The sequence below is a fragment of the Protopterus annectens genome, chromosome 2.part0, assembly GCF_019279795.1.
Source record: "Protopterus annectens isolate FY-2018-M chromosome 2.part0, PAN1.0, whole genome shotgun sequence".
Lineage (NCBI taxonomy): Eukaryota > Metazoa > Chordata > Ceratodontiformes > Protopteridae > Protopterus > Protopterus annectens.
Window position 1 is genome coordinate 704,527,254 of NC_056728.1, and position 18,970 is coordinate 704,546,223.

Below are 18,970 nucleotides of genomic sequence, written 5' to 3' on the forward strand. Positions count from 1 at the left end.
CAGGAGGACAAGTCATGTGGACCAGTGGTTGTAGTCCTTACTTTCTTCTTTGGGCTATACTTGTGGTAGGTGTTTTAGTTTTTACCCCAAAACTGAGAGACATTACAGTGGATTAGTGGATTTTTGATTGCGGTCATGATAGGTCAGGTTTCAGATCTGTTAGGTCGCACTCATAAAGAACTCTGCTCAGAGCCTAAGCAATCTGTGCTGATCTCATCAAACTAAACACTATTGTGGTAGGTCAGAATGATACCTAGAGACTCTTCTTAGTTCCAGAGGTGAGGAAGGTTTCTGTCCCATCCTAGACCCTGTTGACATCAGTGATCACATCTAGTTTGTTACTTTCAGGATCACAACTCCCTAGACGTCATCTCTTTGCTGCCACAGGCATGTGGATGTAGTTGCTGGATGTGAGAGATGTCTTATTGCTGTAGGAGATAGTCACTTTCTGTACAAAGTGCTGCTATTTGGAATTTCTTTTACTCTCAGATTGTTTACTTATGTGTTGGCTATGGCATATGAAGCTTTGTAGCAGAAAGAGCTCAGTATGTTCCTCTGCCTGAATGACTGCCTCCATTCAGTGTTCCTGGAGTACATATTCCCATGATCATAGTCCCTGGGAGTGATCATAACCTGGAAGAAGACCTTTCTAAGCTAATTATTGAAGCTTACCTTTGTCATTATGGAGCTGGACACACTGCAGTGCAAGGAGACACTTATCTGTGGAGCATGCTACTCATCAGTTAGTGCAAGAATCTGTGAGAAATGCCCAAAATCAGGGTTATATGGTAAATATTGCTCTTATATATTTAGAAAGTTACTAGAATGTTTAAATAAATATCAGAATGCCCCAGATATTGAATGGGCTGCAGTTAAAGCACAAATAAGAGGGGTCCTTTTGCAAAAAGCCTCTTATTATAAAAAAATATTAAATAAAGACATTCAAAACTTGGAATCCAAAATTAAACTACTCGATCAAGAGCTAATGTTAAACTTTAATGAGCAAACAGAGAAAGAGTTGCTTAAATGTCAAAAGGATCTCTTTTTAATTCAAAACTCTAGAGTAACATTTCAAGATTATAAGACTCTAGTTAAGTATGCTAATCATGCTCAAATGCCATCGAGAGTGCTGACTAGGATCATTAATCAATCAAAAACAACTGGGCAAATTTCAGAAATACAACTTAATAATAAGATATATCGTAAAACTGCAGATATTATTGATATCTTTGAGAAAATATATACTAATATTTATGAGGGGCAGAAGGATATATCCTCTAATACAGTTTATGAACAATTGTTACACCTGATTAAGTTTCCAAAAGTAGGAGAGGATATTCAAAATGATTTGGTTAAACCGATATCAGAAGAAGAAATAATATATATAATTGAGCATATGAAACCAAAGAAATCACCAGGTCCTGATGGGTTGACAGTGGCGTTTTACAAGAAGTTTGCAGAGTCTATCGGTAAGATACTTTCAGTTGTGTTTATTAGGAATAAAATTCATGATCCTCATCTTAATGCTTCCAAAACTATTCTTATACATAAAGCTAACTCAGATCCACAGAACCCAGATAATTATAGACCGATATCATTAATTAACGTAGACATGAAAATTTTTATCTCAATTATAGCATTTAGATTGAAGCAAATCATGATTCATATAATATCTAAAGAACAGGCTGGATTTATGACAGGTAGACAAACAAGTGATAATACACTTTCATTACATACTACGATAGCGCATGCTAAGCAAAATAATCTGAATATATATGCTCTTATAATAGATGCACAGAAGGCCTTTGATAGGGTAGACACGGATTTTCTGTTTCATCTCTTACCGTATTTTAATATATCCCCTGAATTTGTTCAAATCTTACAAATTTTATATAGTAATCCTTATACTACACTGTATATTAACAGAAGTTTTTCCAAAAGAATACAGATTAGGTCGGGAACGCGACAGGGTTGTCCTTTGTCCCCTTTACTATTTAATATTCATCTTGAACCCTTGTTCTTATATATTAAGCAGAAGGTTTATCATAATGTCCCAATAATGTATGGAACTAAAATATTAATGGCAGCTTTTGCTGATGATCTGAATATTTATTGTGCATCTCCAGTATCAGACACTGAGAAGATATTGAAAGCAGTTAATGATTTTTCAGAGGTTTCTAACTATAAAATTAATTTGGGGAAAACCTATATATTCCCTTTAAAGACACCTAAACCTTTCTCATTATTACCTTTAGTGGGGCAGGTAACATTCAAAGATAATATTAAATACCTAGGTGTTGTGTTTTCCACAGATAATAAAGATTTTTATAATAATAACATTAAAATAGTTTGGGAACAAATAGTTTCTGATTTTGTGAGATGGAAAAATTTGCACTTGCCAGTATTAGCAAAAGTTTCTATTATAAAAATGAATGTATTGCCATGGTTACTGTATATTTTTCGGTCAGCCCATTTATCCCTCTCACGAACATTTTTTAAACAAATTCATAAAGATTTGGCTAAATTTATTTGGGAACCAAAGAAAACTAGGGTATCTTATGACAAATTAATGACCCCAAAAAGTAAACGAGGTCTGGAGTTGCCTAATTTTGAAATGTATTATCTGATTGTGAATTCTAATAGGATTTTAAGAATGGCCAATCATGAGATAACTAGTACTAAGTGGACACCAACTTGGTTAACCCTCAACTATGAATATATTTTAAAGTTGAACATTAATCCTAAAGCAATGCCCTTTTTGGGTAAAGATATTCTGAAGGTATATGGGATTGTGGAACACATTAAAACTGAAATATTATCTTTACAGAGTCTATTTCAATCATTGGATTTACTTCAGCATATGATGGTCTTTCAGCCCTTTCACAGGAACCCAAATGTAAAGCTGAACAACCAATTAATTGATCTAAAGAAGTTTCCATTAATTGTTAATTTAACTATGATCGATATATATAAACATTTGGATCGATCGCCCAACCAAATAAGACAAGAATTTAATTTACCTAAAAATTACCTGATTATTCTTAGACAGATTAGAGAATTTACTATAAGTTACTTCCAAAACTTTAAACTGGAGGAAGAGACTATAAATAAATGCTCTGAGTTGTGGCAAGCTCTCCAACAGGATATTAAATGTATAACAGCAACGAATAAATTAATTAAAGAACTTAAATTTCAAGGTAAAGTTTTGTTATCAAATTATTGGGAAGAGAAAATATTATTGACAGATAAAAGTAATATGTTAAAGGCAATTGAATTGACTATTAAATCTACCTCTCTTCAAAAACTGTTATACACCCAGCTGATGATTTGGAATAATGCATATTATACACGCCTTGCCCTGCATAAATTTAATTCTAAAAACTCTGCAACATGTCCATACTGCAAAACTCAACCGGCTGATCTTCTTCATATGTTCTGGAGCTGTAAGTGTATATACAAACTGTGGAATTCCCTTAAAATTCAACTTCAGAAACTGGGCTACCAAAGTACAACACTGTCTTGGAAATTTATGATTTTGCATATTCCCCCGAAGGAACTTACCAGATCACAGAGTATAGTTCATGTTAATATTTTCTTACTAATGAAGCTTTATATAGCTTCAAATTGGCTAGACCCAACTAAAACATCATGGCAAAACTTGTGTTGGCGACAAAACATATACTAGCTCATAAACTACTTTTAAATTCACATAGTAAGGGTATCAATAATCCAAAAATTTGGGAACAGATATTTAATATTATATTAGCATAAAACTTTTGAATTGAAGGTAGTAATAATCATTGCTATATTTGGAGGGAAATGTCTAATCAAACTGTTCAATATTGGAAACTTACTAATTATTCTTATGTTTTTCTTATATTTCTAATGTCTTATATGGAAGCATTCTTGTAAATATTGTATATTGTTTGGTGTGATTGTTACAGTGTTAGTAGTTTGTATTTTATAATTTTGTATGAAAAGTATATAACAATAAAGATTTATTATGAAAAAAAAAGGAAAGTTACTAGAATAACAGGTGTTTGGATTACTATTTATTTTCCGAAGGATATAAAGTCTGAAAATCAAATATCTTTCCGTATTTAGTGACTGCAGTCCTCAACAGTTTGCAAAAAAAATACAAATTTTATGAGGAACAGAACAAAAAATAATAGGCAAAAAATCTGGACATTCTGCTTTTTTCTGAACAGCTGGGACATGAGCCGTGGAGAAGGCCCCTTAATGTCATGAACTTTGCAGACTGGGTGAAGTTGCATGGGTGAAGTTACATTAGTCTTGCCCCTTGCTGTCTCTTTCAAATTTTGATGTTGATGGCACCAAAATGCCCTTTCTGCTGTTTGCCTGGCAGTGCAGATATTGCAGTAGACTGCGAGGTGTCAGGGCATGCATTGCTACCAGATATGCATAGATTTTTCTCCTGATGTTAGATCACTTCCACTGAGCCCTGGAGTAGGTAGACAGTACCTTCCACCATTCAGGTAGATTTCACCTTCCTGCATTTGAACCTTTAGAAGGTGCAGACCGTTGCTGCTTCACAGACTGGGAAGAGGAGCTCAGCTTGGCTCTTATGTGTTTAATAAGTAATAGTCATCGCCAGCTAGGGACTTCACATCAGCCATATGCAACATCACATGGTTATCTGGGCTATGTAAGAAGAGGTGCTTCTAAGGCCTCGCCTGATTTTGTCTAACTAGTTGGTCTGTGATTGATAAACAAGCAAATGGGCACATGTTCATAACTCTTTTTCAAAGAGAGGAGTCCGTGCATGTATGACAGTGGGCCATAGACAAATGTGTCAGTATCTCAGCATTTTACATTCTTGACAAACTGAACATGCTGGCAGACTTCCTGAGGTACTCCTACCACCCTCTCCTGTAGATTCAGAGGCCATATCTCATGTGATTTTTCTGGAAATCTGGTACACCAGACATTACTGTTTGCTATTTCTTAGCATGTGGTTCTTATCAGTTCATGTCAGCAGGGCAAGAGATGTTTCTACTAAACCGTTTAGATGCTGTGAAGACATATTTTCTTATCTTATGCATATTAAATTTGTTGATTGTCTTTTGCCCATTTGTTGACTGTAGGTTTCTTTGTTTCAAACAAAACAATAGCTTCTACATTGTAGTATTAACATTCACAGAACCAAGCCTTCAAGTTTTTATTTTAATGTGTACGCGTGTGCATTTGTGTGTATATAGATGTGGGATTTTTAAGTTCAATAAAGTGCACTTTATTGTGGCATCCAGTTTTGGAAAGTGTGTACCCAAATAAGTCTCAAAGTCATCAATTCTGAAGATTTTCTCTTTTCAAGTTTATACATTACTTTAAGATCACATGCAACCCCCCATACTTAAAATTCATGCAGACAGTAATTTATGGATGAAATGCACACACACTGGCATTCTGAAATGCTCTGACAAGTAGGTGGTCAAATCAGGAAGCATTTTATAATAAAGATTAAACTTTTAATTTTATTTTTGCGCACACATAGCTGTAAGCTCCTCTGCATAGTGTTTTGCTGTCATGGTACTGGATGATGTAATGATGTCACTCCACTTATAACAGCTGTCATGTGCATACAAGGACATCTGAGAACTGTAGTCCTATCATTCTTTTTGTCTGTTTTTCCAAATCAATTATTATAAGTATTTACAAATGGAAACACTGCATCCCTACACATCCCTTACCCCCTGACACATACATGGATGATACCAAACCATCTGACATTATGAGTGATGTGTGGCAGTAAACAAAGTGTATATACCGATGAACCCAACTAGTGTTTGTCGCACAAAAGAGCTGTACTGGAATCTGTCTAAAGCTGCATCCGTAACTATAGCACACAAGATAAATATGTGACATGCTTGATTTTGTTTAATGAACAACAGTTCGTGCAACACTGCTTGCATGGACTTGATGGCTGTACATCCAGAAAGAAGAGGAGCGTTCATTAAACCTCAAACATGGCACCCATTTTCATGACTGTAAAAATCAAGTTTTATATATAATTTATATATTAAACATGTACAACTACATACTGTAGTCAGAAAATGCTCTACAGTGAGAGGAGAGTAGTAGGAACTATGATTTTTATATTTATTTATATTTTTATTTATTAATTTAACATTTGTTAACCGGGAAAGTCTAACTTGGAACAAAGCCAATTTTCAGCAGAGGCTCGGGGAGAAATGCTCTAAATATATGTCCTTGTGATGTGGGAGGAAACTGAAGCACCCGGAGGAAACCCACACGAATGCAAGGAGGACATTCAAACTCCACACAGAAGGCACCCCAGCCAAGAATCGAACCGAAGAACCTCTTGCTGTGAGGCGACAATGCTACCGCTGCACTACTGCACCGTCCAATTATATTATATGTCATTGCACACTAAGTATGATCTTTACTGTTGCAGAAGAACTGACTGTACTACACTTTCTAACATTCTTCCAGACATGCAGTCCCAGCACATTATGGACACAAATATTTTCCTTTGGATTTTTGAGAAACATTCCATCCCTTGCCACAAAAATGGAATACACAATTAGGTGTTACTACTGTAATCATTTTCATTTAATTAGCAGAGTTTTCTGTTTCTTGGTACATGACTTTCTTAACATTGTGGATGTGCACTTAAAATATGCACCTTTTCAACATTTGGGCTCATATTTTGTGCCTTGGTTGACCAGCTACACTACATACCTACTAAAAATTCTCATGATATTACTAGGCATATCCTTGCTTGATAGCTAAAGTCCATCTTAAGTTAATGCTGAAAAAAAATATTAACTCAAACTACATAGATTAGGTTCTGTAGTAGTAAATGGTTACATTGGAGTGATTCATGATTATTCCCAAAATGTTTTTTCTTTTTCTTTTTAATTCCCCAAATACTTTTTGTCAGAATAACAAAACAGCAAAAAAAATCACTGAAATACACTTTCAACAAATAGGAAACTAAGCTTTTTTACATAGGGCAGGCTCCCTGCACCCTACCTAATTTATATATACCAACTCCACAGCTACACAGCAGTCGAGAAAAGGTATCACCTCCATTTCATTGAAAGTTGCTTTCAGTGCTAAAGCCATCATGCTGTTGTCAGTCAAACAAATGATGTTCAGCTCAAACACACATTCGCAAATTAAAGGCATCTTATAATGCTGCTGTTGTATCCATGCTTATGGAGCCTTTATAATCACCAGACTGCATAGCTTCAGCATCTTCCATTTTCAGTTTTGATGCAACATATAGTGATTGTTTTTTTCTTTTGAGAAGGATTGCATCATTCCAACAGGATTTCATTTTTTAGGCTGTATGCATCTCTCTTACCTTGACATGTTACGAGACTGATCAGACCCACAGAGAGATTGTCTTTCCATCAGGCCGTCACAGGAGGTGGAGGAATACTTCCTGCCTTAATGTAAAAAGTTCCAGTAATATGTGATGTGACATATATTTACTATTGGAATGACATACTGTAGCTAATTTTGCCTATAATTATAAAATGAGATTAATTAGGTTCACAGGCCTCCCCTATTGAAAAGTTTGAGGAGGTTTTACTTACTGCAGAAAACTGTTTTCAGGATTTTTTTAGGTTAGTTTTGGTTTTGTACTTGCACAGAATTACACATTGCAGTTGTCTATACGTGAACTGGCACATTGAGATAAAAATGTATGAATGTTTGAGGATTTGGGTAACACTGAAAGACACTATACTAATCGTATCTGTAGATCTTCTTGAATACGTACGTTCTTCTTCATTCATTTCATCCACTCGTCAACACTAGACCTCAAGAATGTTTAACATTTTTACTTTTGATTGCGTGTTTCAAGGTTAATTGGTCCTTTCTTCTCTGGTAAAAACTTGTGATGGTTAATGAAAAAAGTCATTGGACTTCCTTTTTTGTCTTAGTCTTTAGGATAGGACTCCTCTAAGAAAGAGAGAGAAGGTAACATGCAAAGATGGTGTAGAGGGATGAGGCCCTGGCAACCAGAGTCTGAATTACAGCTTGGTCACATAACTGTACAGCCAAGGAGATTGGGTGGCCTTTTTCAGGGAAGACGTAGGTGTACACTTTGGGGCACACTCTGGAGGAGACCAAGGAAACAACTGTGTGATACTACCTGAGAATGGACAGGGTGTCTTACTGATGTCAGCCCCTTGTGGAAGTGAAAAGCAGTTTGGTGCTAATGCCATTTGTACGCTATGAGAATGTTACTGTGCACATATAGGAGAAGTAGAGGAAGGGAAAATACTGCCTTTCTCTTTAAGAAACAAACAACAAAAAACACACGTTAGAGATGTCTGTCTGGTTGGTAACCAGTTCCCTTAAGTGCCATTTAGCACTTTGCCACCCTTTTCTTGTATTTTATATTTATGGAACAGTGACTGACATAACTATCATGTATCAGTGGCTAGCACCATAAAAGTCATTTAAATATGTTTAGTAAAATACCATAAACTGGTGAAGGTTTGTACTTGGGGATACATTTCTTTTCCTTTTTCAGCCTAATGGCAACATTGCAGTGAAAATACATCTACAGCCTGGTTTAAGGCAAGATGAAAGCATGTTAGTGAAATTAATGTATTACAGATATAACAGATCTCTTTTCTTTGTCTTGCTATACCTGATTTTTGACAGACATTCTGAAAGTAGAAATATTGTAGTGGAATTAACATTACAGATATAATAAACTCTATTCTCTGTCTCTTCTTTATACCTGTTTTGGCAGAAGTGGTACACCTTCACCTAAAAGAACATCTGTTGTGACCAGACCTCCCTCTGTGAAAGGTACAAGGGATCGCTTCACAGGAGAAGCATACACAGTTTTAGGTAAGGCTGTATAATTTTACAGATTATATATATAGGGTCTATCATAATGTTCAAAATGTCCATGCAAGTTCCATGGTTAACATTAACTGTTTGCAACAATTAACAGTTAAGAAAGGAGGTGATGAAACAAAAATGTGATCATTCTGCAGGAAAGTCTCCAAGAACAGATAGTATTCCAGTTTAAGTCTGGAAGCTAGCAGGGAAGAAATTGATAAAGATCTGGAAGGTTTTGTTTAACATTGTTTAACAGTATTTTAAAAGGAGTGGAAGTAACAACATCCTGGAAGAAAGTTTTGGTGGCTATAATGTCCAAGTATGACAAAGCTTTCATATAGGCCCATTTCAATTTTAAACCATGATTATAAAGTGTGTATAATAGCCAAAGAATGGCAAAGGTGTTGCCAAAATTGATATATAGATCAGTGTGGTTTTGGGAGTGAAGGCAAACATTTGACAACATCAATAGAATAATGATGATTCGGAGGGAAGCTGAATGTAAGAAAGTATTGCTGCTGTTGGTAGATTGCAGAGAAAGCATCCGATACAGTAAGCTAGGATTTTATGAGTAGGGCAATGGAAACATTTGCATTCCCTGATGCAATACAAAGGTTAATTAGGAGGATATTTGAGAAATTGGAGGCAAGAATTAAATGGCAGGGGTGTTTTTCTTCCCCTTTGTTTGGTTTATATTGCTTTATATTTAGTGCCATTGGCAAAGAAAATAAGGTATTCAGAAATTCAAGGACATAATTGGTATGGTAATCAAGAAAAGTTGGCTTTATTTGCAGATGATATTGTTTGTACCTGATAAAACCAGAAAAGGACATCAATAATGTGGAATATTTAGGACAATTTCAGGTCTTTTTGGGATATAACATTAATGAAGATAAAACAAAGGCTATAGCTGTAAAACTATATATCCACAAATGAATTGGTTCATCCATACCCATATTTATGGGAGCATGATAAAATGAAGTATTTAGGAATATGTAGGAAGAGACTAAACAAGAGATAGTCCAAGGAAATTTCAATTTTTCTAATCAATTGTTTTTTTTTCCTGTCTCTTTAACATTTCCTTTGAAACATTGGAAACAATTTCATTGGCAAAGTCTCTCTATGAGCTTCATTATCAAAAGAATAAGAAGCAAAGTCCTCTTTTCTTTGTTGGCTCACTTGTTTTGTTGTACAAATTTCCTCCTTAGCCTGTTATGCATCAAAAACGCCTTTGATCCTCCAAGGAAATATTTTAAAGACAGCTTGATAAAACAGCTTGAATCTCACACCTGTCTCTTGACATTCCGTGATTATGAGATAAACTTACGTCTCTTCTGCCCGGTGTACAGTGAGTAATCGTTTTCCACAAAGACTCTACGGTCTCCAATTTTTAATACTTTCCCTTCTGCCACAATATTTGTCAGGATCAACTCTTTCTGCTGGTATGATTGCATCTTTACTAATACAGGCGTTGTCTGCTTTCTCGTAGCCAGGTTTAGAGCATACACACAATGTGCCCTTTCATTTAACAAATCCTGCTGTGGAATACCAGTCCAGTCGCTTATTTTTGCCTTCATAAAATTAATACAGTCTGTTCCTTCTAGCTTCCCTCTTACAGCAGAGGATCTCAGGGTTTTCCTGCATGCTCTGTCTAACATTTTTTTGAAACAACAGTTATTGAGCAGTCTCTTAAGCAGCAAAACTTTTCTTCATTTCAGCTTCTTATTTTTGCAGTTTTATCAGTTCATCTGAATAGTTGTTTAAAGCTTCTTCCATTTTTTCCAGTCTTTTTGTTATTTTGTTAATAATACTCCTTCACTGTTTCATTTATTTTAATCTGCTCTTACCACATTTGATTTATTTTTTCCTGTAGATTACTGAAGGCCATGCTTTGCACTAAAGCTGAAACTTTGACTAATTTTTGCTGAACAGCTGCAGGATTCTTCCAGTCAGTGTTTTCTTTTCACTTTTTCTAGCTGATTTTCTTTTAGGCCGTTTTAAGTTTCTTCTTTGATGGCATCTAGGCAGTGTAATTACTAGCCAGTAATTGCATTTACTAAATCCATCTGAGTTACTGTCCCTATCTCTCATTTTATTTTTTCACACTGGGAGAGTGGAAATTAAGCTGTTTATTATGACCCATCTTGGAAGCTACACATCTGTAGAAATCTTGACCACTCAGGTCCTCTCCTCCAACCCCCCCCCTCCCCCCGCGCAAGCTAGGCTTCACTGCACAAGACTTCCTCAGTACATGGTCCTAAACTCTGGGAATCTTTCCCATGTTTTCTTAAAGATCATTCCCCTTACTCCATTTTCTGATCAGAAATAAAAGCACATTTCAAGACTCTAAGAAAATGCATTTGTTATCTCTCGTCATCTAATGTAACCTCTTACAACCTTTTCTCTCTCACTCTCTCTCTCCTAGATATATAGTGTGTGTATACACCCTGATCTCATTTTATTTTTTATTGTGATTCTTTCAGCATGCTATGATTTCTACTCTGTATATCATGCATGTATTGAGTTTTTTCAGTCACAGTGTATATAATGTCATTTATCTATTGCCTTTATACCCTCAAGCCAACTCTGATATTCACTTTTTTATGTAGTATATGTAAGTATTGCATTTTCTCATTCACTGTGTATATAATAGCATGTATTTATTATGTTTCCCTTGGGTTGAGACTGAAGTAGGTCCAGTGGGATCAGTGCTCTTCCCAGGTTAACAAATTTCAAATAAAATAAACTTTTGTAAACAGTTGCATACATGGGTAGCAGTTAGTAGTTAATTTTACCTTATGTTTGTGACTCATATGAGCTTTTCCCTGTGAGCCTCCACTGAAATAGGTCCACTGGAATCAGTGCTCCACCCAATAAAAAAATTCAAAATAAATAAAATAAACTTTTAATAATAATTATTAATTCTAATAATTACATACTTGCCTAACAGTTTATTTTACCTTCTGATTGTGACTCATGAGCTTTTCTCCCTGGGCCTCCACTGAACTGTCCTTAAGTAAACCTTTGCCCCGGTCTGTAAATGTTGATTTGTGTGCTTCAAATTGTACATTAATATCTGCTGTATTTAACCTCAATTAGCAAGTGCAAGTCATTAAGGTTGAACTGCTGTAACTGTCCTTTTCTCAGAAATGCTGTTTCCTCTGTGGTAACACTCTGCTGTTAAATCACGTGCAAAACCAAAATTAAACAAAAAAATGAATAACATGTTTCCCCAGGTTTTTAAAGATTAATTTTTGTTTTGCTGTATATTTTGTAGTCTGTGGTATTAAATCAAACACATATAAACCCAGGATTGCTAAAGCAAAATTAAACCGAAGAAATATATAGGTATTAACACCTTTCTAGTATTGCATTGTCATTTTAGAGGAGAAACTAGCCAGCATTCATTGCTTCCTTGAGCATTGTTTTTTTTTTTTTTTTTTTACAATTTTACTATTTTAATAAAACACAGTTTATGATAATCTAGACAACTTTTGGGTTACTTCCTCTGGATAAAATAATTACTACAGAAACTGGCGCAAAAAGACCAGTGAGCACTTCAGTTCTTAGAAAAGAAATTCATCAGACTGGTCTGAAAAAAAAAAAACTCTTTAGATAATTTAGACTAAAAGAAATCATTTTTTTGAACCATCTGATTTGATACATCTAATAAACACGATCAGGCACTACTGAAGCCTCTAATATTGGTGTAGTAGTTTTTTTTAACATATTTAAAATCAGCAACTTAATTTAAACCTAGGAATGTGGCAACATTAATAAAGGTATGCCAATAATATACCTTATAAGAAATTGTGTTTTCCGAGCTCCCTCCCTTTACTGCCGTTCATGACAGACTAATGTGGCCTAATACTACTTCCCTGCCAGTCAGTCCTGCAATGCCAACCCATCAAGCTGTCTACTTAACAGATTAGGTCATGGTTACAGTTTGGCTACAAGAAAACAAAGTGCAAGGATTTCCCATCTTTTTTTGTGGATGATTTAAAACTGTATAGTTCGTCAGATGAGGAACTGAAAGTGCAGCTACAAGTGGTCAAAACTTTCTTAGATGCTATAAGAATGTCATTTGGTCTTGATAAATGTGCAAAAGCAACCTTTAAAGCAGGAAAGCTGCAGCACCAAGAAAATATCAGTCTGGGACAGGAATGTGATATAAAAGAGCCTGAGTAAGAGGGAGTGTATAAATATTCAGAAATTGATGAAGGATCAACAGTAGAAAATGGACAAATGTGAATAAAACCTGGTAAGGAATATTTTAGAAGACTAAAATTAATATTGAAAACAGTTCTGACCTCTAGGAAGGAACAAAGTCCAGGCGATAAAACAATTTTTCTCTTCCTGTCCTAACGTAAAGTTTTGGAGTGATTGACTAGCCCCAAAAGGCATTGGATTGGTTGGACAAGAAAACTCGAAAAATGCTTCTTGCTCATCAAATGATTTATAAAAATCAGTGTATACTAAGATTATATATCTTCCTTGTTCTGAAGGAGGTATGGGCCTCCTTGAAATTAATTACATGTATAGATCCACAATCATATGACTGCATACATATTTGCTGACCTCACGAGATCCAAAAATAGTGAAAGTTTAAAAATGTGAGGAGAATAAGTCTAAGATGACTTCCCTGCTTAGTTTAGTAAAAGAATATCGGCATCAGGTGGGAATGGCAGTCAAACCAGAAGTAGATAAAAATCAGGCAGCAACTGAATGTGCCAAAAAAAAACAAAATAAAGAATATACAAGGTGAAGCATCGGATCAGAAGGCAGGAAATTTGGGAAATGCATAAATATAGATGCAAGTGCAGAAAATTCTTGGAACAACTTCATGTCGATCAGGACCAAACACAAGAATGGTTAAGGAGAGGTGAATTTAAACCAAAAGATTAAATGTTAATATTGGTGGCTCAGGATAGTGGATTTACAACACATTGGTTTACAGAGTCCATTGAACATGTGGGAGAAACAGACAAATGCAGGTTTTGTAAAACAGAATTGGAAACCATCTCATATCTTGTTGGGTGTGATACACTAATGGCAGAAGGACTGTATTCTGAAAGGCATAATAATGTGGCAAGACTATTGCACTGGGGATTGTGCAAAAATTGTAGTATTGAAGTACCTGAGAAGCATTGGAAACGTGAGCCACAAAGCACTATAGAAAATTACGAAGTTTATATCAAATGGGATCACTCATTACCAGCAGTTCAAAAAATAGATGCAAGAAAACAAGTTATAGTAGTCCTTGAAAAGAAGACAAAAATAGCATTGATAATTGAAATTGCTGCACGCAGTGGCTACAGTGTCTTATAAACAGAGAGACACAAAGCCATAAAATACCAGGATTTACAGGCAGAAACGAGGGCAATGTGGAAGAAATATATCCATACAGTTCCAATAGTAATAGGAACAATGGGTCTTATAAAAAAGAATTTACAATCATACTTGGATATGTTACTATACATGTAACTCCATATGAATTGCAGGAGTCATTAGTGGGCACATTATTAGTGCTGCAAAAATCACTTTTGGCTAACATCAAAGATTGAAACAATACTAATTTCATGAAGTTTGATCATACTTTGACTTGGGAATGGGGTCCATTCCCATCATGGTACTAGATACCCAAAAGACATGGAGAAATTAAACCTAGAAAGAAGAAAGAAACTCAAGGAGCTTAGGCATGCTGCTTCACCCTCATTAATTTGGCTTTGTCAGAGGAAAGTCCTGTTCTTTAACCTCATTAATTTATTTGAAAAAGTAACTAAAGGTGTGGATAGTGGTTATACAGTGTACACAGGATATCTAGACCTGTTTAAAGCCCTTGACACTATTCGCCATGCAGTCATTATTGATAGTTAAGTCTGAATATATAAATCCTTGTGCAGTGGATAGCTTACTGGTTGTCTGACAGATCGCATGTGGTTAGAGCTACAGGTGCCATTCTGAAAGCAAAAAAGTTACAAATGGTTTACCACAGTGCTTAGTTTTGGGCCTTCTTTTACTTTGTATTTATTTCTCACACCTTCAGGTTGACACTCTTGATCCATTGGTTTAATAAGTTGGCAGACAACTGTAAACTGGGTGGTGGTGTTTGATCTTCATCTGACTCACAGTTGCTCATGAGTTAGACCATGTTAACTGAAGCAAGGACAGTAGTCTCAAATTAAATGTTAAAAAAAAATAGCATCGTTTATTTTGGTAAACAGAGTTTCACATACCATATAGGTTATGCATTCCTTCATTAAGACACAGTTGTAAGGGCTGTAGGCACTCTTGTTGATAATTCCTTATCATTTGACCATCAAGTCTCTCTACAGTAGTTCAGAAAGCCTTTTATCTGTCCCATCTAATTACTAAAGGTATCTCCAATAGATCCAAAGAAGTCTTAATATGTAATATAATGTACCTTTTGCAATGTATTAGTTGAAACATAACACACAACTTGACAGACCTTAGAGATTCATAACTAAAAAGATCAGTGGCCTCAAAAATCTTAGTTATCAAGAGAGACTGGCAGCCCTTTCTCTGTAGCAAGAAAAAAGAAAATGTATCCAATCTCCACTGAAGGTGTTGAAGACAAAAAAAGAGAAAAACAACAACGAAAGACTTTGTAACACCACCACGGCAATTCACCACCACGACAATTCAGTCCTTCAAATCTCAGAAGCTCCAAAGCATACGAGTGATTTGTTAAAAACAAATAATTTATTAAAAGAATCAAATGCTAAAATAAGGAAAAATAACATCCGATAAGCACTTTCGGCTATTCAGCCTTCATCAGATCGTAGAGCTTTTTTCAATTTTAACATTTAAAAAGGAAAGCTTAGCCAATCATTCACCCACTTCCGACACCCTAGTTGAACTATTGGCCAATAACTAATACGATAATATTGCTTCCTTATTGGAGGAGGAACAATATTATCAACCAAACCAATGGCCAAAATATGCTTCCTTACTAATCTCTCAAAACCAATCCAACGATAGAGTTATTCGCCAATCGCTATTGTTTTCTTGATTGTGCCTTCTCCAACATAGGTCCATAATACCAACACCTCATTAGATAAAAACAAAGCTGTCAGCCAAAATAATGGCTAAAAAGCGCTCCATTAACCATTATTCATAGCCAGTCAGTTGGTAGAATTATTCACTAGTCACTACTATTCCCCTCTATATGCCTTGTCCAGCATAGGTCCAAGAGGGCCGCTATATAGAGTAACTCTCCAATGGTGTTGAAGCCTCATTAATACTCATAACTAAGTAAGCGGCGAAACTGCAAATCAATCGCTATTCTTGCTGTTTACACATCTCCTCCACTATAGATCTATAACGGCCTTTAAAACTGTTATCCAGTCATTAATATATTAAGTACTGATTCGTTAGAAAAGTACATCTAAATAACCAGATGAGAAATTTAGAGTACATTTCGTAAAGCCTCTTAGTAACCAATGAAACAGCGAGGCTGTGTGTTGACCTTTCCAATGGAAATATATTCTCATATGAGTACCTACCCAATCAAGTAACAGGATTGCAAACCAATCATTCCTCTTGCCCTTCGTGTGCCTCCACTGCTTCGTCTAACATAGGCCTATAGTGGCTGTTGGATAGGACAGTTCTCCAATGATGGTTTAGATGGTACTTATTCCTTATTGAGCGAAGTACAGATCTAGCAGCCAAACAAAAAGTACGGCTGTGCTCTATTCTCCAAAGGATCTCATCATACATAGCAAGCAGAGCTATAGAATTGACTAACACAGGTCTATAGTGGCCGTTAGATAAGACATTACTCCAATGGTAGTTTAGATGGTAATTATCCCTTATTGAGCAAAGTACAAATCTAGCAGCCACACAAATAGTATGTCTGCGCTCTATTCACCATAGGATCTCTTCATACATAGCAAGTGGAGCTATAAAATTAAAAAACAATCACCATTTAACTTTCCGCACACCCCCTTTTTTTCTATAAACTTGCGATGTTCGCTACGCAAAATCATTCTTTAGATGTATTACAAATCTTCTGATTAAGTGTTCATAGAATGTTACAAATGTAACAGATGGTGTATTTGTGTTGCATTCACCTTGGGATTTCTTTGTTTAAGGCCAGTAATAAAACCAATCTGTATTTAATTTCACACACCTCTTTTTCTTTATATAAAATCAGTGGTCACTGTATGGTGTCTCTCTTCATAAGAATATTAAACCTTTTGCAAAAATATAGGCTTTTTATTTATAACCAAACACGCTCCTTCTAGCTTTCAATATTGGTTTTAGTGGAACAACAGTATTTAGCCCAGGTTGATGGTGCGCTTGCAAATTTACTATGCAGTTAATCTCACGTAGTTCTGTGCAGTTATTAGCATCACCTGCTCTATTATTAATGTCCATTACTTCCAAAGCTTTAAACTTAAATTGGTGTGTGGGATTACCAGAATTGTGTGCTGCCAAAGCATTATTCATGTCTTTGTGAGATATATCCCTGAGATGTCTCAGCATCCGATCCTTGAACCTCTGATCTGTTTTGCCAATATAATAGGCATCGCACTGGCAGCATGTCGCTAAGTAAATTTAAGTGTTTGGTGTTACAATCAACATAATGGTTGAAGGAATACACCTTTCCTGTCACCGGATGGGTAAATGAACTAGTACTGTCTATGTATGGACAAGCCTTACAGCTGAGGCATTTAAAAGTGCCTTTCCTTTCAGAGCGCTTCTTATGAACAAATCCATCCTTGTTGCATAGAAGTCTTTTAATATTTTTCTTATTTTTAAAGAGAAAGCGCTCTGAAAGGAAAAATGTAATAACTGATTCGTCTGTCAGTACTAGTAATACCACCTTAAATAATAATGCAACACAAGGGATGGGAAGTCAGGAAGTTACTTTTACCAGTCAGACTGGCCGTTCTAGGTTAACTGACTTACATACTGAAACCCAACATGATGCTATGCAGGTAGGTAGATGCACGGCCAAAACCATTCAAATGTACAACACAAGGCCAGCAGTATATGATCCAGAAGTCACCAAATAAAAATACTAAGTCAAATACATATAACTGGCTGAAAACAGCCCTTTATTAATAAGACAGACCGGTTTCGGCAGCCAATGCCGATACACTGAAGAAGGCATTGGCTGCCGAAACCAGTCTGTCTTACTAATAAAGGGCTGTTTTCAGCCAGTTATATGTATTTGACTTAGTATTTTTATTTGGTGACTTCTGGATCATATACTGCTGGCCTTGTGTTGTACATTTACATACTGAAACCACACCCCCTGCTGGGACCGGAGCATGCAGAAAAGAAACTGCTCAGTCTGCAAACAGCAATGGAGTTATTAACCAACCCAGTGAGGATTCAGAATGTATAAGCCTACCATACCCTATACGCACACCAAATTTTTACCAGCGTAACCAGGGGAGAGGGCGCCTGAAGAGGAAGGCCTCCATGGAAGAAGAGAATGCTTTAACAATAAAGAAAATGTGGCAAACCAGAAACGGACTTTGATATGGAATATTTCTAGCCGTAAATTGAATGAAGTGGAAGAGACTGTTCTAAGTAAAGGTATGAGTTTTATACCGGCCAGTCATATGACGCTAACTGAAAACATAATTGAACTAAAGACGTTCACTGGAAATTTAATGTTGAAAATGCAGTTTCAAAATGTTAATGTAAGTGATAAGGACTTTAATTTGTTCAAGAAGGCTAGTGGTTATATGCCCATCACTATGGGTGCAATTGAAACATTTGAAAAAGCATGTATCAACGATATATATTCCATGTATGATAAGAAGGAACGCACTAAATGCTTTGTTAATATGGGGAAAGATGAAAGGGAAGCACTTGAGGTTTTACATAAGGACAAGAATATTTGTTTTAGGTCAGCTGACAAAGGGGGGACCATTGGTGGTTATGGATTATGTTTTCTATAGGGATGTGATGTACAGTATGTTAAGTGATGGAGTGTATGAAAAGATAGACCATGTTAAAATTGGGAAATACATTTGCAGAATGCACAATGATCTGTTTGAATGCATGCAGTGTGGTCAGATTACTATGGACCTATACAACTATTTCATTGTGGATGATCCTATCATACCAGTGATACAGGGATTAC

General features: G+C 35.8%; 1 protein-coding gene across 2 annotated transcripts in view; it reads left to right on the forward strand.

Annotated features, from left to right (window-relative positions):
* The window catches only part of LOC122793200 (FSD1-like protein), a 913,201-nt gene that overhangs the window by 689,740 nt on the left and 204,491 nt on the right, over window positions 1-18,970 (forward strand). Inside the window, exon 10 of one of the 2 annotated variants that reach the window (XM_044061031.1) lies at window positions 8,753-8,853. In XM_044061031.1, coding sequence (XP_043916966.1) covers window positions 8,753-8,853 — 101 coding nt within the window. The remainder of the gene's footprint in view (window positions 1-8,752; window positions 8,854-18,970) is intronic. The other variant, XM_044061032.1, reaches the window with a different exon arrangement.